The sequence below is a fragment of the Pleurodeles waltl genome, chromosome 3_2 (genome assembly GCF_031143425.1).
Source record: "Pleurodeles waltl isolate 20211129_DDA chromosome 3_2, aPleWal1.hap1.20221129, whole genome shotgun sequence".
NCBI classification, from domain to species: domain Eukaryota; kingdom Metazoa; phylum Chordata; class Amphibia; order Caudata; family Salamandridae; genus Pleurodeles; species Pleurodeles waltl.
In genome coordinates this window covers 46,472,815-46,493,726 of record NC_090441.1, presented here as the reverse complement: position 1 = coordinate 46,493,726, position 20,912 = coordinate 46,472,815, and the positions used below count along the sequence as shown (strand labels likewise).

At 46.9% G+C, this 20,912-nt stretch overlaps 1 protein-coding gene across 2 annotated transcripts in view; it reads left to right on the top strand.

The window, feature by feature from the left end:
• SRRM3 (serine/arginine repetitive matrix 3) overlaps positions 1–20,912 on the top strand; it is a 327,419-nt gene that overhangs the window by 244,245 nt on the left and 62,262 nt on the right. For both annotated transcript variants that reach the window (XM_069226720.1, XM_069226719.1), the window contains 4 exons: positions 5,665–5,700; positions 7,288–7,338; positions 16,280–16,384; positions 19,645–19,822. In XM_069226720.1, the coding sequence (XP_069082821.1) occupies positions 5,665–5,700; positions 7,288–7,338; positions 16,280–16,384; positions 19,645–19,822 (370 nt within the window). The remainder of the gene's footprint in view (positions 1–5,664; positions 5,701–7,287; positions 7,339–16,279; positions 16,385–19,644; positions 19,823–20,912) is intronic.

Sequence of the window (20,912 nt, the reverse complement as noted above, 5' to 3'; positions counted from 1 at the left end):
ATCCTGGTTTTGGTGGACCATGCCACCCGCTATCCAGAGGCAATCCCTCTGAGAACAGTGACTGCAAAGGTGGTGACCCGAGCCCTGATGGGAATATTTACCCGTGTGGGATTCCCTAAGGAGGTCGTGTCTGACAGGGGCACAAACTTCATGTCTGTATACATGAAGACCCTGTGGGATGAGTGTGGGGTGACCTACCGGTTTACCACCCCTTATCATCCTCAAACCAACGGGCTGGTTGAGAGATTCAACCAGACCCTGAAAGGCATGATTGGTGGCCTGACTGAGGCCATGAGGCGTAAGTGGGACGTTCTCTTACCTTGCCTGTTGTTTGCTTATAGAGAGGTGCCCCAGAAAGGGGTGGGGTTCAGCCCCTTTGAGCTTCTCTATGGTCACCCTGTCAGGGGACCCCTAAGCATCGTTAAGGAGGGCTGGGAGAGAGCTCCCCAGGCCCCTCCCCAGGATGTGGTCAGCTACATGCTGGCCCTCCGCAAACAAACCCAACGCTTCTGGAAAGAGGCCCAGAGTAACCTCGAGGCCAGTCAAGAGGTGATGAAGGAGTGGTCCGACCAAAAGGCCACTCTAGTTGAGTTCTCACCTGGAGACAAAGTTTGGGTGATGGAGCCAGTAGAGCCCAGGGCTCTCCAGGACCGCTGGACTGGCCCCTTTGAGATCAAGGAGCGTAAAGGGGAAGCCACTTACTTAGTGGACCTCAAGACCCCCAGGCAACCCCTAAGGGTCCTCCATCACAACCGGCTCAAACCTCACTTTGAGAGGTCTGAGGTCAGTATGCTCCTAGTCACCGATGAGGGCATGGAAGAGGAGAGTGAACCTCTCCCCGACCTCCTCGCTGTCAAAGAAGGGGATGGGTCAGTAGGGGGTGTCATTCTCTCTGACTCCCTGACTCCAACACAGAGAGGGGACTGCTATGAGTTGCTAGAGCAGTTCTCCCCCCTGTTCTCCCTTACACCTGGACTAACCCACCTCTGTGTGCATGACATTGACACAGGTGACAGTGCTCCTGTAAAGAACAAAATTTACAGGTTGTCAGATAAAGTGAAGGCCAGCATCAAGGAGGAGGTCTCCAAGATGTTGACTTTGGGGGTTATTGAGAAATCCAGTAGTCCCTGGGCCAGTCCTGTGGTATTGGTTCCCAAGGCTACTGCCCCAGGTGCGAAACCAGAACTCCGGTTCTGTGTGGACTACCGGGGTCTCAATTCAGTCACCCGGACTGATGCTCACCCCATCCCCCGAGCTGATGAGCTCGTTGACAGGCTAGGCGCTGCCAAGTTCCTGAGTACGTTCGATCTTACTTCCGGGTACTGGCAGATTGGCCTGACTAAGGGGGCTAAAGAAAGATCTGCTTTTTCCACCCCTGATGGCCATTACCAATTCCGGGTGATGCCATTTGGGTTGAAAAATGCCCCCGCTACCTTCCAACGGTTGGTTAACGGGGTCCTAGCTGGTAAAGATGCCTTCTGTGCAGCTTACCTAGACGACATAGCTGTCTACAGTTCCAGCTGGGAGGATCACCTGCTCCACCTCAAGGAGGTGCTTCAGGCCCTGCAACAGGCAGGCCTGACTATCAAGGCTAGTAAGTGCCAGATTGGGCAGGGTTCCGTGGTGTACTTGGGACACCTCGTAGGTGGTGGAAGGGTGCAGCCGCTCCAGGCCAAGATTGAAACTATCAAGGCCTGGCAACCACCTAGAACACAGACTGAGGTGAGAGCCTTTTTGGGCCTCACTGGATACTACCGCAGGTTCGTCAAGGGCTATGGCACCATTGTGACACCCTTGACTGAACTCACTTCCAAGAAACAACCTAGGTTGGTGAATTGGACAGAGGCCTGTCAGAAAGCCTTTGATTCTCTGAAGGAAGCCATGTGGACGGCCCCCGTGCTCAGGGCCCCTGACTACTCCCAGGAATTTATTGTTCAGACAGACGCTTCAGAGCATGGCATAGGGGCTGTTCTAGCACAGCTGAATGAGGAGGGCTCAGACCTACCAGTAGTCTTTATTAGCAGAAGACTATTACCACGGGAACAAAAGTGGAGTGCTATTGAGAGAGAAGCATTTGCTGTGGTCTGGGCACTGAAGAAGCTAAGACCCTACCTGTTTGGGACTCACTTCCGGGTTCAGACAGACCACAGGCCCCTCAGATGGCTCATGCAGATGAGGGGTGAGAATCCAAAACTCTTGAGATGGTCCATTTCCCTACAGGGGATGGACTTTACGGTGGAGCATCGCCCAAGGGCTGACCACGACAATGCTGATGGTCTCTCCAGATACTTCCGCCTTAGCGATGAGAGCTCCCAGGAGGTCGGGTAGCTCTCCCCACTTTCAGCTGGGGGGGACACATGTTAGACCTGACATGCCTTAGGGTGGTCACCCCTAACTTTTTGCCTGCCTCCCTCCACTTTTTGGACCCTGTTTTGCTGGCTTTTAGACTCTGCGCACTTTACCACTGCTAACCAGTGCTAAAGTGCATATGTTCTCTTCCTTTTTAAACACAGTAACCCTGGCTCATACCTGATTGGACTATTTAATCTACTTATAAGTCCCTAGTAATGTGCACTACATGTGCCTAGGGCCTGTAGATTAAATGCTACTAGTGGACCTGCAGCACTGGTTGTGCCACCCACTTAAGTAGCCCCCTTAACCTTGTCTCAGGCTTGCCATTGCAAGGCCTGTGTGTGCAGTTTCACTGCCACCTCGACTTGGCATTTAAAAGTACTTGCCAAGCCTAGAACTCCCCTTTTTCTACATATAAGTCACCCTTAATGTGGGCCCTAGGTAACCCCTAGGGCAGGGTGCTGTGAAGGTAAAAGGCAGGACATGTACTTGTGTAGTTATATGTCCTGGTAGTGTAAAACTCCTAAATTCGTTTTTACACTACTGTGAGACCTGCTCCCTTCATAGGCTAACATTGGGGCTGCCCTCATACACTGTTGAAGTGGCAGCTGCTGATCAGAAAGGAGCAGGAAGGTCATATTTAGTATGGCCAGAATGGTAATACAAAATCCTGCTGACTGGTGAAGTCGGATTTAATATTACTATTCTAGAAATGCCACTTTTAGAAAGTGAGCATTTCTTTGCACTTAAATCTTTCTGTGCCTTACAATCCACGTCTGGCTGGGCTTGGTTGACAGCTCCTTGTGCATTCACTCAGACACACCCCAAACACAGGGTACTCAGCCTCACTTGCATACATCTGCATTTTGAATGGGTCTTCCTGGGCTGGGAGGGTGGAGGGCCTGCTCTCACACAAAGGACTGCCACACCCCCTACTGGGACCCTGGCAGACAGGATTGAACTGAAAGGGGACCTGGTGCACTTCTTAGCCACTCTTTGAAGTCTCCCCCACTTCAAAGGCACATTTGGGTATAAAACAGGGCCTCTGCCCTACCTCATCAGACACTTGCTGGAGAAGAAACCTGAACCAGAAACAACATCCTGCCAAGAAGAACTGCCTGGCTTCTCAAAGGACTCACCTGTCTGTTTTCTACAAAGAACTGCTGCCTTGCTGTTGCCCTGCTGCCTTGCTGAACTCTTGTCTGGCTGTGAAAGTGCTCTCCAAGGGCTTGGATAGAGCTTGCCTCCTGTTCCTTGAAGTCTCAGGGCCAAAAAGACTTCTCTCTTTTACTTGGACGCTCCGTGCGCCGAAAATTTCGACGCACAACTTGTTTCGCGGCGAGAAAAACGCCGCACTCCGACGCTGATCAACGCGACGCTCTGGGGACGATCGAAGATCCGACGCACGGCCTCGCAAGGACAACGCCGCCCGACCTCTAGAGGAGAAATCGACGCGACGCCTGCCGTGAGATCGTAATTTCAACGCGCAGCCCCGCAGATCGAAGTCTAAAGGAGAAATCGACGCGACGCCTGCCGTGAGATCGTAATTTCGACGCGCAGCCCCGCAGACCGACGCGCAGCCGGAGAACAAGCAGGAAAATCCACGCACAGACCCGGGACATCTGGTAATCCCCGCGATCCACAGAAAGAGACTGTCCACGCGCCGGAAAACGACGCCAACTTCCCCGCGTGAAAAATAACGACGCAAGTCCGTGTGTGCTGAGGAGAAATCGACGCACACACCAGTTTTCCACGCACCTCTTCTCCTGTGGCCCTCTGAGGAGATTTTCCACCAGAAACCAGGTACTTTGTGCTTGAAAGAGACTTTGTTTATATTCTAAAGACTTAAGACATTTTATATCACTTTTCCGTGATATTTCTACAAGTTTCCATTGCAACCTTATTCTTTTTGACCTACAATTATCCTGATAAATATTATATTTTTCTAAACACTGTGTGGTGTATTTTTGTGGTGCTATATGGTGGTATTGTATGATTTATTGCACAAATACTTTACACATTGCCTTCTAAGTTAAGCCTGACTGCTCGTGCCAAGCTACCAGAGGGTGGGCACAGGATAATCTTGGATTGTGTGTGACTTACCCTGACTACAGTGAGGGCTTTTGCTTGGACAGGGGGTAACCTGACTGCCAACCAAAAAACCCATTTCTAACACTTAACATGACAATGTGCTAGTGCACCTAAATCCACATGTCCCAGTATATATTGGGTATTTTTCCCCTGGATAATCTCTGCAGATTTGACATTCCAAAGTTTACTGGTAAAACATGCGAAGGGTTCGGTGTTTGCTGCAAAACTCAGAATTCCAGGGTGTGAGGCAACAGTAACTACATACCGAAATTTAGGGGCCCACTCATAATGAAAGCCTACGAGTGCCTCATGAACTTTCACTATAACCCATGAGTGTGAACCATGGGTTCGTCGGACAAGTCGGAAGTGTGAACCGTGGGCTTTGAGCTTGACCCATAGGCTCTGAGCCATAGGACAAGTTGGAAGAGTGAACCGTGGGCTCTGTGCTTGACTAATGGTCTCTGAGCCATAGGACAAGTCGGAAGTGTGAACCGTGGGCTCTGAGCTTGACCCATGGGCTCTGAGCCATAGGACAAGTCGGAAGTGTGAACCGTGGGCTTTGAGCTTGACCCATGGGCTCTGAGCCATAGGACAAGTCGGAAGTGTGAACCGTGGGCTCTGAGCCATAGGAAAAGTTGGAAGTGTGAACCGTGGGCTCTGAGCTTGACCCCTGGGCTCTGAGCCATAGGACAAGTCGGAAGTGTGAACCGTGGGCTCTGAGCTTCACCCATGGGCTCTGAGCTATAGGACAAGTCGAAAGTGTGAAGCATGGGCTCTGAGCTTGACGCATGGGCTCTGAGTGTTCGTTGGGAGCTATAGGACAAGTTGTATGAGTCTGGGCTGCCCTTGTGGCTCATGGACAGTGAGTGTGAGCCAGGACCTATGAGTATGGCTGGTAAGCCACGAGTGTGAATCTTGAACTGTTTGTGAGTCATCAATTGTATGAGCCGTGACTTTTGGGTGAGAACCATTGGTTATGAGTGTGAGTCATAGGTTGTGAGTGTGAGCCAGGTACTATGAGTGTGAGTGGCAACCTGTGGGTGTGAGTCCTGGGCTGTTAGTGTGGCTCCTGGGCTGTGACGGTGACTCTTGGATAGTGAGTGAGCTCTGATCTCTATGGACACACCATACCGGTTCACTTGAACGGACCCAGGGCACGGACACAGCACAGGACGTCCTTTACTTTTTTCTCTAATGTCTCTTTTTTCCGTCTCTGCCAAGGTCGCGATCCGGATCCAGGAAAAAGAGAAGACACAGGTGAGAGAAAAGTTGTTTCACCACCGTGAATGACTGCACGGAGAACCTGGAGTAGGGTTAATCAATAGCGCAAACACACTGTACATACGAGGGCCCAGGACACTGACAACTTTCAACTGCCTCTATGCTGTATGGTTGCCTGTGACCTCTGAGAAAAACAAACTTGTTGAATACTGTTTAAAAAATTGCATTTCACTTAAACTCTTCCCTCAAAAACTACAAAGATAAATGACATTCACCAAATGTTAGAATGCAATTGAGTGAATGGCATGTATCTATAAGTTGTATTGCGCACATTTGTTTTTTTTAATGAACATACATTTATTTCCTTTTTTCTTACCCCACACCCTCACCCTCTGCACTATTGTCTCCTGTTTTTTACTTTCCTTCCCTAGGTGTAGACCTGCCACTCTCTCACAGCTACCCTTTTCTCCTTTGTTTTTCCATGCCTCCTTACTCCCCAATGAATTTCTCTTACCCAGCTAGCGTAGGGCCTATTTTATCCTAAAAGCAGGTGAGAGGCCCTGCTGGAGAAAGAGCCGATCTCTTGCAGCCATAGGTCAGAAGGATAAAGCTTTCCTTAGCCAGTGGTAAGAGACCATGTTCAAACGATGCAAGACTCCCTTGGGCAGGTGTCAGAGCATTGCCGGGGGAGGTGCATGCCTTCCTCAAGCATGTTTCAGAGTCTGTACTGAACGACGTCGCAGCATCCCTCGGATGGAGGAGGTGACAGCGTACCTCATACATGTGTTAATGTGCCTGAAAGAGTGCCAGCGTCCCTCAGGCACCTATTGTAGGCTGGGCTGGAGAAGGTGCAAGTGGCCCTCTGACACATTAGAGGCAGCGCTCACAAAGTTGTCAGTGTCCCTCAGACATGTTAGATAGCATGCTGGAGAAGGTGCAGTTGGCCCGCTTACATGTATTAGAGGTTGTTCTCAATAAGATGACAGTGTCCCTCAGGCATGTGTTAGGGGCTGTGTTTGAGAAGGTGACAGTGTCCCTCAGGCATGTGTCAGAGGCTGTGCTTGAGATGTGGCAATGTCCCTCTGACACGTGTGAAAGGCTGTGCTCCAGAAAGTGCTAGCATCCTTTAGTTGTGTTAGAGGCTGTGATTGAGAAGGTGTCAGAATCCCTCAAACATGATGCCCTACTGGAGAAGCTGCGGCGACCCTCAGTCACGTGTCGGAGGCGATGGAGGGTGCCTGCATCACTCAGACATGTGTTAGAGGCTGTGCTTGAGAAGGTGACAGTGTCCCTCAGACATATGTTAGAGGTTTTGATCGAGAAGGTGCCAGAATCCCTCAAACATGACTTAGATGCCATCCTGGAGACGGTGCAAGCGACCCTCAGTCACGTGTTAGAGACCATGCTAGAGAAAGTAGCTCTCCTTGTTTGCCAACCTTCTGTTGTCACCCCACACTTTCCTATCACCTCTCAGCCTTCTTGTCATGGCCCTTTCTCAGTTCCACCCTCCTCGTCTCATGCTGCCCTCTTCTCCGTTTTCCTTGTTTTTTCCACTACCACTTCCATCCTGAATGTGTAAGATGCTCACAGCTGCTGTCTTTTCAGTTCTCTGTTGTCTTTTAGGTCAAGGAGCTCTAAGAACAAAAGGAAAGACAGAACCAAAGACAGAAAGAGGTGAGACATTCTTCCTCAAATGTGTGACAGAAGTGCTGTGGAGCATATGTAGAATTGCCTACGGTTTGCATTCATGACATAACGAGATGTAATTCAAATATAAGGCAATCAGCGGATTGCGAGGTGTACACGCCGGACCCGCCACAGTGCATTCTTTTTTTAGGCCATTTTCCATAGTTATAGGTTCTCACCAGCGGCGGCTCCTCCGCTGTGGCAGAGGAGCGTCGCCCCCCTGCCACCAGCTGAAGACTTGAAAAATAAAATGATAATAAACAGAGTTTATTATCATTTTATTTTTTGGGCGCTGCGCCATATGGATGACAGGCACCAGGGGAGTGGTAGGTGCACTCCCCTCAGTGCGCATGTGTGTTTGGCCAGACGGCTAAGGACGGCCAAACACACATGCGCACTGAGCAGGCACAGGCTCCCAGTCTGCCTGGGAGTGCAAATCAAGAGCACTCAGGCCAATCCTGACGCTGCGTTAAGATTGGCCGCAGGGCAGGCTGGGAGCCTGTGCCTTCAGTGAGGGACCCAGAAGAGTGGCGAACTGGCGGCGATGGTGCAGGTGGCAGGTACATTTTTTTTTTTTTCTTGGTATCTTTTTTGTTTTGTGCCCCCTCCCTGCCACTTGGCCCCGACTCCAGCCGCCACGTGTTCTCACCCAGTCTTATGACCCTGAGGGACTAGCGAAGTAGTAGCACTGTTAGTAAGGAGCAATATTTAAATCTTTCTGTCAATTGCTCAGGGCACTAACAGTGGTAAATGTCTTCTGCAGGGACCATAAACAGATGGCATTTTCCTAACCTATAATTATGGGATTTAGTCAAAGGTAGAATGTGGGCAATGCACCCACTGTCCTAATTATACATCAGCAGACAAACAAATCAACTGTTTGTTCCTGCTCTATTCCCCTGTTTTTTAAGCTTTTCGATCTTTATGGCCAGCGAAGCATCATTTTTACTTAAAGTATACACAGATGAACCAATAACTGCTTTTATGGTTTTATAATGTTTTTATTGACTGTACAAATACACTTAAATTGAAAAAAGCTCTCCACTCTTTCTGAACTCAGAATGGTGCCAAACAGTGTTAGGTAGCTCCAGTATACTAAGCGTGTTTATTGAATCTTCTAATTTCAGCAATGCTGCTAATTGATAATAACTTGATTTACATTGCACTACTTATCAAGCATCTCTTGCTTCTAAGCACTGTAAATAACAGATGTAATTGTTACCCAATTTATGGTCCTCAATTTACTGACCTACCCAAAGTTGGAAGGATGAATCTGCCTTGCCAGGATTTGAAGTCATGACCTCCTGCCAGTAAGAAGCGTTCAGTACTACTGACCAGCTCCAAGATCAATAATGCATTTATCATGTGAGTCTGGCAACTGTATCTCTCATTTAAGCATTGGTGGAAATGCAGCAGAACAGTAAAAAAAAAACTCTGGTAATCTGCTACCAAACTGTTTTACAGTTTTGTTGCATTTAAACATTTCTGGTAAATAAGGTGACACTGCACAGTCAATTTCTGGTAATGATTACCGGCAGGTGTAGTCCATTGGCAAGCAGCCCAGTAAACATGCACTGCATATGAGTAGTGACCATGTTACCACTGGTTATTTCCTAATTGTTACTGGAAAGTTGCTAAACACTGTGGTATTTCCTTATAATATTGTAAATACCACTGCTAGGCTTTGTTGAACTATTTAATAGTGTATTGGAAGCGCTCTGGCAGACCATATTTAGTTTACCTGGATTGCTGATTTTTTTTTTGCACCATTCTTGATAATGGTAGGGTGAAGCAAATTATCTAAGCTAGTCGTCTCTTCAACCAACTTTTATCCCAACTTCCCTACCATGGCTCTCTTCCGATGCTGTTCACCCAGGAGGTATTACTCACTCCTCTTTTTTCACCATCCAAACTCATGTTGTGTCACAGAGATGTGCATTACAGTTACTAAATGATACATAGCCCATCTGCAAATTGGCAATGCCAAAAGGTCTCGCTTTAAAGGAATTTGGTAGGGTAATGTGAAGCATTACAAGTAGATAGCATGAGAAGGAATATGTACTTGTTGAAAGCAAAGAATTGTAAAATAATATTCGTGAAGGTTAAAAGGTCAGGTGACAGACCTAAAAATCCATGTACGGTAATGAACCAACAATCATCCAATGTGTACTGCTCCCAGAGACAACACCATGACTTATCTGGTTATCTTAGACACTTTAATAACTTCACATGTGTGTCCCTGAAAGTTCAAGCTCAGGCAGTTGGACAAATAAACACAGCTGTGTGGAAGGCAAGCAGTTTTTTTTTTTTGTTGAAGCACACAACTTCTGTCCAATCAAAACACCACTCCTGGTTCCAACATGTGGACTGAGCCAAAGTCCCTCCTCTGAAGAATCTCACATAATTGTTTGGCGACAGCTGTGTTGTCCAGCCAGACTATCAATGGGATCTACCTCACTGAGCACCGGTGCTAGAAGGGGCGGTACTCTCTTCCCAGTAAAATAGTCTTACGGCGTTTTAAAAGTTTGAGCATCTTCACGCGCTGGTATCGAGATGTACTCACACGCTGGAGTCTGCACCATGACTGCAGTGGGTAGATTGTTTCTTCTGCGCACTGTTTTGTTATTTTCCAAAATGCTGCATTATTTGCAGCTCTTTTGTGTTATGTCTGTCTGCTTTGTGTTCTCCCTTGGCAGAAAGTATTCCAGATGTATTTAGTCGCCAATTTCGAGCATGTTCTCGACCCTGTTATTTCCCCATTACCCGCCAGGTGGCAGAAGAGTGCAGGGAATGTATTAGCTCAACTACTCGTATCTTTTTATGTTTTTTTAACCTCTTTCCCAGATGGGAGTCTCCATCAGCGAGTTCTGCACTGCAGGTGTGGAGGAGGCCCTTCCTTGCCTCCGCTCAGTTTTTTTGTAATAGGTCTCCCGCTCCTGGATCACTTCTTTCTGTGGTCCTTGTCACTGCTGGTGCTTTCCGATTCAACAGGAACTTTGCAGATCACACACTGCGCCATGTCTGCGGCTTGCATGACACGGCCCATATTTATACTTTTTAACGCCGCATTTGCGCCGTTTTTTTGACGCAAAAACGGCGCAAACTTACAAAATACAATTGTATTTTGCAAGTTTGCGCCGTTTTTGCGTCAAAAAATGACGCAAATGCGGCGCTAAAAAAGTATAATATGGGTAGCAGTGCCACAAAGTTTTAGGAGCGCGTCACCCGAGCAGCAGGAATGCGGGGATTGCTGAATGCAAAGGCACTCTGATCTTCAGTCTCCACGTTCTGTCTCGTTATCTCACTCTCGGACGTTCTGCTCCAGCCCTTCGTTCACTCTTTGTAACCAGCGTGATCTTAATGGGTTTTGGGACATAGATTGTGACACCCCCGCCATGAACGTCAATTCACCAAATGCCCTGGGGTAGCGGAGTGACATCACATGACATTTGACCTTTGTATACATTTACACACGTTTATACACACACAATTACAAATACACACACTCTTCCTCACATAAACACACTCATCTGCACGCATGCACACAACATACATTTAAAATAATTTTTACTCACCTCAGCTATCAGGGAGGGTTATATTCCAGCTGATTATACTCGATTTGTTATTATACTTATAGTGAATTATATATTATTCATAATTGGTGTAATTAAAATGACCAATATAAGGAAATGTGCGCCTCAACCTATGTCCATAAGGACTAGCTGCCCCTGTGTTCCTGTCACTGATTTGGCCACCTCTGAGGTGAGGGTCGCAAAGGCAATGCCAGGGGTCGAAAGGGATGAGCCAGGGGTCACAGCTGCGACACCTGGCAACCCCTAAATGACGTCCATGATGCCCGCCCCTGTTTTATTTATTCAGGAATAGCGAATAGAGGGGCAGCCGAACGATCAAGTTGTTAGACATCTGCCAGACACAGCATCAAATGAAAACATCAACAAGCATTGGTAAAGCCATTTTCTTTTGCTATTGGATCTAATTTTTTTTGCTTTGAAAAAAACATATTTTAGATGGAGTTCAGTGTCTTATCTGCCTGTTCCTCGGATGATAGGACAAAACCCCGGAAGGGTAATTTGATGGATGTTTAGTTGACCAGTGTTATAATATTCATATGCACCTGTTGTTGGAATTGCAGTTGGTTATTCATAATTGCTAATAAATCTCCCTTCACCACTGACAATCTCACTGCAACTGGGAGAATTAAAGCAGTGCTCTGTAGACTTTCACCGTTTCACAGTTTCATCTGTAAAATGTGATAACATTCTCTTCCTGTCTTGTCCGTCCTCTTCTTTTTCTACGTATGCACTCCTCTGGATAGAAAGTAACCCCTAGTCCTGATGAGTAAAATAGATGGCAGGCAGCAGGAGACATGAGAAAGGCTGAGAGGTGAAAAAACAGCACAGTGAGCGGTGAAGTAGAAGGGGGTAGAGACAAAGATGAGATACAGAGAAAGGCGTGGTAGGGAAAGATGTGAGGTTAAAAGAGAAAGGCGTGCTAGCCAGAAAGAGGGATAGGTTGAAAGCAGAAGAAATAGGTAACAACAGAGGTAGAGAGCAGCGGTGGCTTCTCCACTATAGTGGAGGAGCGTGGTTCCCCCACCAGCAGCAGCAGCTGCAAAACCTTCAAAATAAAACAAATATTAACTATGTTTATTCTCATTTTATTTTTAAAGGTGGGTTGGGGCAATTGGCGTGACAAGCAAGGAGGGGGAGTGCACAGCACTCCCCTCAGTGCGCATGTGTGTTTGGCCGGCCATCTGAGGCTGGCCAAACACAGATGCGCACAGACCTCTCTCCAGCCCGGCACTGTGTTGCCGGGTTGTGGACAGCAGGGAGAGGCTCCCACTCTGCCTCAGAGCGCCAAGCCAGGGAAATCCGGCCAATCCTAACACTGCTTTCATGCTGCCAGCAGCATGAAAGCAGTGTTAGGATTGGCCGCAGGGCAGGCTAGGTGCCTGTGCCTTCTTTGAAGAGGAGTAGTGCGGCGCAGGGAAGACGGCGTGTAAGGTAAGTTTTTATGTTTTTTTACATTTATTTTTGGTACTTGTTTTCGCCCCATGTGGCCCCTTTTCCATGTCGTAAGCTGCGGCTGGTAGAGAGGTAGGTTAAGAGTGAAGGGATATGGAAAGATGGTAAGACAATAGTATGTGATGAAGAGGGGAAGGGTACACAGAGGAATGAGGTATGGTGAGAGAGGTAAGGTAGAAAGAGGTTAATTATGTGTGGGGCAGAGAGAGGAGGAGATGGGCTGTATTGAGAAACGTGTAGCAAGAGTGTGCTGAGGTTGATAGAGGGGCAAAGTGATCAGCGCGGTATGGAGAGACGGTCCTGGTATGAAGAAGAATGAGTTAGGGAGAGGGAAGTGTGAGGGTAGAAATAGATACTGGGAGTAAACAGACAAAAGGCGAAGTGGTGAGGCAGGTTAGGTAGAGAAACAGAGGTAAGGTTGATTCAGTGGTAGAGAGGGAGTGTAGCAGTGTTAGCCTGGAAAGGTGGAAAGATTCACAAAGAAGGAGAGACAGAGCCGAGTGATAGAAAAAGAGAAAGAGAAGTGAAGAGAAAGAAACAAGGTAGAGAGAGAGGTGAGACAGAAGGAACAGGGGTAGAAAGACAGGGAAGGTAAGGTAGCACACACATGGTGAGTTGAATGGGAGGTGAGGTAGTGAGAGGGAAGGAGGTCAGGCAGGGTGAGGTGAGGCAGTGAGGGATGTGAGAAAGAGAGAGGAACAAGGCAGAGAGCTGGGGTACCAGTGATGCGGTGCAGAGGTCGGTGATGGAGGAAGGGATGTAGAGCTGGGCATAGAGACGAGAAAAGGCTGCGAGACAGGGCGAGAGAGGTGCACTGCCAGAGAGCGGAGGGAGAGACGCTAGAGATACAGAAATAGTGAGTACACGCAGAGAAAGGCATGTCTTGATAATGGAAGGAGAGAGAATAGAGGGGGTGAGGTAGAAAATTTGAGAATAATTAGGGATACAGACATGAGACTAATTCATGAAAGAAAGGCGCAGGGTGGTAGCAGTGATGCCGGAGAGGCAGGGAGAGAGGGGTCCGCAGAGAAGTGAGGTAGGTAGAAGGGCGGGAATTTAGAGACTGATGAGGTGGAGAGATGAGATACCACAAGACAGAGAAGTAGAGAGCGGGGAGGAAGAAGAGGAAGATGAGGCGGGAAGAGTGGGAGTCAGCTGAAAGAGACACAAGGTAGATAAGTGCGGCTAAAAGGAAGATAAAGGGAGGAACAGAGAGCGAAGGAGGAGCGACTAAGGTAGGAGAGAGAGATGATAAAGCAAAAGATAGATGAGGTAGAGAAAGAAGGTTTTATAGGAAGGTAACAGTGATGAGGCAAGGATAGATAGAGAGGGACACAGTCAAAGGTAAAGGTAGAAACGGGGAGAGAGGTTGTGATAGAGGAAGAAACAGGGAGAGGGATAATTTTCTAAGTGTCCTGATCTATTCACCAGGGTGGGGGCTTGGCCAACTGACTATACCTTAGCATAATCTGCCTTCACAATTGTCCTATTTTTCTCTTCCTACAGTATTCTTCCTTGTCTGCCTTTCTCAATTTTGCTCGAGGCCGAAGTCTTATGATAAAAAATAAACCCCAGTCCCCTAAAATGGGTGCCAAGTTCCCACTAGGTGACTAAGTGGACAAAGTAGGCACTAGTAACAAGGATACAATTTAGCTTTTTCACCAGGGTGAAATGAGAGCAAATTTATTTTACATTAAATTTGCTATTCTTTATTATGAGAAATGGGGCGCTTAGATTTTTCTCCATGTTTAAATTGGGAAATGAGACACTTAGGGCCTGATCTACAGTGCAGAGCACTGTATTTACTTCATCAGGGTGACAGAGTAAAATATCCTGTCACCTGACAAGAGTACCCATGCTCTGCATTTAGAGATGTCCGACTGACCTGCAGACAGCCGTTGTCACTGGCAGGAACTCTTGTGGTTCCTGCCAGTGTGTTAAAAGCTTGATGGACGGTTCTGTCAAACATGACAGCGAATATTTCACAAGTTTTTTGCTTTTTTTAAATACATAATCCCAAAGGGGCACCCTCTCCAACTAAACTCTAGCATGAGGCAAAATCAGTTTACTTTACTAAAGAAGCTGCAAAAATCATTTGGAATTCCATAACTGCCTACAGTTAGGGTGACCACCCGGCAAGAAGGCAAATTCTGGACCCTTGACCCTGCTCTCAGGCAGGTCACTCCCCTCGCCACTGCCACTGCATCTTGTGCTGGTCTGCCTGCTGCTCTAGCTTTTCGTTTTTCCCCACCGCTGCATCCCTGCGGCCCTGCCCCCCTGCCTCTACTCTAACTTTCCATTTTTCCCCGCCACTGCGGCCCAGCCCCCCTGCCTATGCTCATATTTTTGGTTTCCCACCTCTGCATCCCTGTGGCCCCACCCCCCCTTGCCCATTTGTCACCCCACTCCCACCTCCCAGCTGCCCCTCTCTCCCACCTCCCCTTATATGGCAGCCACTGCACGGCCGCACCGCTGGCGCACCAAAGGCGCGCCTTAGGCAAGCCCGTCTGTGCCTGTCCGCGTCCGGACCGTGCCCAGCGCCAGGACCTCTGGTCCCCAAGACCGCCACGGCAACCAACGCCACTACACCGCCAGCACGCTCCTCGCACTCAACACCGGGATGATCACACACCTGCTTCCTGGCCTCCCCGAAGCACACCCAGGGACCCTTCACCTGCCAGAACTGCAGCTTCACCAGCCTCCAAATCGCCAAACTACCTGCCGAGACAGACTGCAACTATCTCCGATGCATCCTACTAAACACCCGCTCCACACGCAAACACGCCGTCGAACTCTGGGACCTGCTCGACACCTCCACCCCGGACGTTGCCTTCCTGACGGAGACCTGGATGAACGCCTCCTCGGCCCTGGACATCGCCATAGCCATTCCGGATGACTACAAGATCCCCGCAGGGATCGCACCAACAGAGTCGGAGGCGGAATCGCCATCATCCACAAGAACACCATCAGGGTCACGACCTGCACCAACGACACCCTCAGCACCGCCGAACACCTGCACTTCCAGATCCACACCAACCCCAACACTACCCTCAGAGGAACTCTCATCTACAGACCCCCCAGGACCACGGCCTCAGTTCTGCGACTCCATCGCCGACCTCGTCAGCAGGCACGCCCTGGCCTCCGCCGACTACATCCTCCTCGACGACCTGAACTTTCACCTGGAGAACAACAACGACCCCAACTCCACCACCCTAATTGACAACCTCGCCACCCTCGGACTCAGACAGCTCATCACTACAAAGTTAAAACTGACATTTTTATTATGGCCTATAAAACGTTGGCACATAATCTGATGTCTGTGCTTTAATCATGCAAGTAGTGTCAAAATGCAACTACGCCTCTCCACCTCCCCAGAGTTTGGCCCTGGTGAGGTGACACCAGCCCCTGAATAAAAGCAGAATGCCAGGCCCTAGGCTGGGGCAGGAGGAGGCCCAGCAAATGCTGTAACTGCACAATGAGGTTCATTATCACTCTGTATGTGATAATGTGCCAAACAGAATGAAAATGGGCTGATAGAAGCCTGTGCCAGACCGGACAGGGGCTGCTACAGGCCATTGAGTCCAAGCCAGGCTCATGTAGTGAATGTTAAAGAACTCTGGGACTTTTTGCAGGGGGACAGCCCAACTTCCTGCAATGTCCAAAATTACGAACAAAAGGCGTCCATGAAAGAATTCATCACGGACAATGGACCCGAATCCCAAACTACAGACGGTCCGTTAAATTTAGGGGCGGGTGGTCACCCTATCAGCAGTGTGAAGTGTTTGAAGCAGTTGTGAAATGTTTTGAGCCATTCTTTGTGTTAGACTTTAGGTAGGACGCAAATAATGGATGCTTTTATTTCTTCCGTCTCTATCTTCCGACAGGTCGAGGATGGAGTCACCATCACAGAGGTCCCATCGCCACAGCAGCTGCAGTTCCCATAGCCCATCGCCTTCTTCCGACTACAGCAGTGGGAAGTCTCCTGGCAGGTGAGCCCTGGGTGTTGTGACAATGCACACATCACTGCTTGTATTAAAGACCTTTTCAGATAGGGAATACTTTACAATATTAAAAACAGAGGAAGAATGAGCTGTAAATTATAACAACATACTGTAAAACTACCAATAGTGTGAATATTCAGGCCATTTGTATCGAAGAAAGTAGCTTTAAGATGGTGATTTCTCTAACAACTGAGACATTTTCTTGGATATTTGTCATTTTTAACAGTGTGATCCCAGTAAGAATATATTCTAATAACTAGCTAACAGGTATAGGCATTATTATATTCTCTCACACGCCTTCATATTTATTTCAGATAAAAAAAATCCATGAAACATCAGCTCAAGTAAAACATTATAGAAATACAGTTTAAGTCAATTAGAATGTACCAAACAAAATCCATATAAATTTCAGTGCAAAACAAGCAATACTTATAAACGTACTCACAGTATAAACAGTATAATCAGATTAGTACATTTTTAAATCCATTATAGATTTCCGAGTAAACCTGACAGTACCTAAACAGTTACTTACAGCATAGACAATGTAATCGGATTAATCAGTTTTAGGAATCCTAAGGCACTTAGATGCTGGCTAAGGCCCAAGGTCCTGCAAATTGACCGTAACCACCTGTGTCGGGCTTCTCAATAAGTTGGACAGATAAACCAAAATGTATGCTTTAGTTTCTACAGACGCATAAACTGGTGCAAAGGCCTTGATTCTGAATACCTTTATTCCATTTAACAGTAAGACTGTTTAAAGGTAGGGTCCCCAGACTGAATTTAACATACATGGTTCTTAACCCAGGAGGGACTACGTTATCTAGAAAATCCTCGAATTTGGGTACAAGCTTGAATTCCAGAACTGGTTCGTCAACCCCCCACTTTTCAAGTTCGTACTCAATCTGTCGCTAATATTTTGCCAATAGCAAATCCTCAAGTATGCCTCAGATTTCCTAGAAATGGAACTGGGATTATCCGATAGGTCTCCTAGCCCTAATTGATAGATTCATATGTGTGGATTTTAGAACCACAAGATCTTACAAACTAGATCCAGGGAAAGCAGTCCCTCAACCCATTCCTATAATCTTCCATTTCAGGGGTGATCCACGCCCTAGGCTAGTACAGCAATGATTTGGGGCCCACTAGATGAAATATTCTCTTTAACTTCATATCTAAAAATAAAGGAAGCATCGTGGTACTATCAAGGACATTTACCAGAGACCGTACAAATCTATTCACAGATAGAACTGGACAGTAGCTAACAAACCCCATAATTCTGCCCCATATAAAGCTGCACTTTGCGCTTTAGCCCTATACACAGCCAGGGCAGGAGTTACTGTTCTTGACCTTGTAGCCCTGAGCCTATGTAAAATAGCCATCATTTTGTGTTTAATTAACAAACTGCTCTTGAGTTGCAGGGTTCTAGAGAAATGTTCAGCTGGCCTGATCCCCGGATAGTCAGAATTACTGACTTGCTCAAGGTTATCACCACCCACAGACAGCCTGCTCTTTCAGGTCTTTTGTGCCTCGAGCCCCATATATTTTGTTTTAGAGCAAATTAGGTTGACAATCTATTTAAAGAGATTGTAAGCCTACAGGGGCCTTAGATATGAGGAGTGCATTATCTGCAAAAAGTAAAGCAGGATTCTTTCTGCCATCTAATTTTGGGGAATCATGCATACTGTCCAAGAAAAAACACAACACATCATTATTATAAAGTGAGAAAAGTGTTGGCCCTAACACATCCCTGCCTCACTCTTCTTCTGTCAATATTCTCTCGGTCAATTCCCCACTAGCTCTCCATCCGACATGAGCATAGGTCTCATAGTGCAATCTAACAATAACAGATAGTAAGTCATCAGGTACGTGCATATTCCGCATCACCTTCGAAAGTAAGTCCCTGGGGACTAAATCAAAGGCTGCTCTTAGGTTTACAAATGCCACATACAAATTTTCCTTCCGCATCAGTATATACTTCCAATATATAAGAGCAAATCTAGAGGCCTGATCAACAGAGCTGACTATTGACCGGAAACTTGCTTGGAATGGGGATAAAATCTGTCTGGATTGCAACTATTATAGTCATTATAGGCTACCACCACAAACACACACACACAACAGGTATTCTGCATTGCCTGCATCAAAGTAGATTCATAAATATTCAGTTTCAGTTTGTTTTCAGCATAATTGTCACAATTTACTTACAGATTTTAGTCAATACCAGTATGCGATGTAGGTGCAAGCCCGGCTAGAGACAGTTCTAGATTCACACGTGGTACATTTTTCCACCATCTAGTGGTTGGTTCAGAAAAAAATGAAAGAATAGTTACATTTTAGTGCCTGGCTAAAAATGCTTTAGTGATCAATACAGGACACAGTCATTGCAGACAAGTAAAGAACACCTGACATCTTCCTTCGAACAAGGAGCAATATACTTGTAAATATGTAAAGGCCCTATAACATTCCCAGGCCAAGAAGGTACCCATTTTCAGAACAACAACCAAAACACCTTTAAAGTTCCATCAGCTAGATGTGCATGTTCACTCTTACTTATGTAGTGCTTAGGGCTTCAATCATCGATTAACAGAACAGTTAAATCCATACAGGTTATGAAGATTCACAAAACTAATATACCTGAAAAATACTTAATCATCAGTATATCCAGTGCACTCGAAATTATGAGCTGTGAATAATATATCCAATCAGATTTCCATCAGTCAGTAACGAACAATAATGAAAAAGATAGATAATTTTAAGAGGACAGTTTTTAAATATTTGTTATTTAACATAAAAAGTAATTGAATTTTTGTAACCAATGATGACTCATGGAGTACTGTGTGATCTGAGTCCACCAGTGCTTAATTTGTAAATAAAAACATGCCGGTGCCCAAAGCCCTTCTCTTAAACACGCGGATACTGCAATTAAATGTGGGAACACGGAATACTGATGCAGCGTAATCCTGAAGCCAACTCAGGCCTCTTCAGTCCATATAAAGCCACACCTTGCCCCTTCAGCTCACTCTTGCAGCTTTCTACTTTCTCCCTTTGTGACGCTTTTTCGTTTTTCCTTTCTTCCGTCTTTCCCATATGAGTCTTTTGCTCACAGCAAATGCTTGAGACAGAAGAATAAGCCCCGGCCCTCAAAAATAAGTGCCGGTGCTCAGCACAGAAAACAATAAGCACAAATTAAGCACTGGAGGCCACCTTCCATTGAGTGGTATGTTCAGACGAACTTTCTTCCTTTACAGGTACAGCCCCAAGCACCGAGAGGATGGCCAGCACCCAAGCAGCCACCAGTCCAGCCGCAGTCCTTCCTCTTCCCACACGTGCCACAGCCGGTCTGCCACGCCCCACCAGAACGGGCACAAGACCGGCACCCACAACGGCCGCCAGGGTCATGGTACCCTGGCAGAAAAGTCGCAAGCTGTACGTATACTATTCTTTCCTCACTCCTTCCCCATGCCCTCTCCCTGCCCACCCTTCTTCCTCTCTCAAACCCCACCCTTCAAAACTTCATCATCTTCCTCAGTCAATCACCTAGAGCTTTGTGGCATTGAGTGCAGAGATCCTGTCCTGTGTAGTGAAGACTTGTTCTCAGGATGAAAGTTCAGGGTAGGAGGGATTGATTCTACTCAAACACAGGGATACCAACCACACCAATATACACAAAGCCTCAAACTCCACTTATGCAGCCTAGAAACAACAGGCTAGAGACACATTCTCTAACCACTTCATAAAAGTAATCAGGTAACATTTCAAAATGTTCTTAATAAAAATCATAACATTGCTGCAGGAGGGCACATCCAATCATCAGAGACAATAAAACACGCACTATAACGCCAACACTGTTAGAAGGGTGCAGTTGTGGCAGAATGGAGTGCAGACACACACTGAACCTCTCTGATGCACGAATATAGGCCTTACAAATTGAGATTGCACACTCACTAAAGCAGACACTATTGCAAAGTTAAACACTTATCAAGCCAAGAAAGCACACACTAAACCTGTCACTGCTACAGTTTTAGAAGCCTGCCACCTGAATAAGCACACTTCCACAGGATACATACCTGCCAGAAAAAATGCACGAACACTAAACCTGCCTCTGTTGCAAGAGCATTGACATGGCAAACACAGAAAGCACACACAAACCTTTTCTGTCTACAAGACTATGGACCTGGCAAATAGAAAAGGAAAACACACACCAAATCTGCCACTCCTGCAAGACTAAATGTGTGCTAAACTGAGAAAGTACACATACTAAACTTGCCATGGATACAAGAATATACACCAGGCAAACAGAGAGTGCGCACCAATACTGCCTCCACTGCAAGAACACACCAACATTACCATGGCTAAGGCATTGCAGGCCTGACTAAACAAAGCATACACACATTAAACATATCACAGCTGCTAGAGTATAAACCTGCTGGCCAACAAAATAAGTACACAAGCCAAACCTGCATAGGTGCAAGACATAGTAATGACTGAGCAAACAGCAAAAGTATACACAATAATC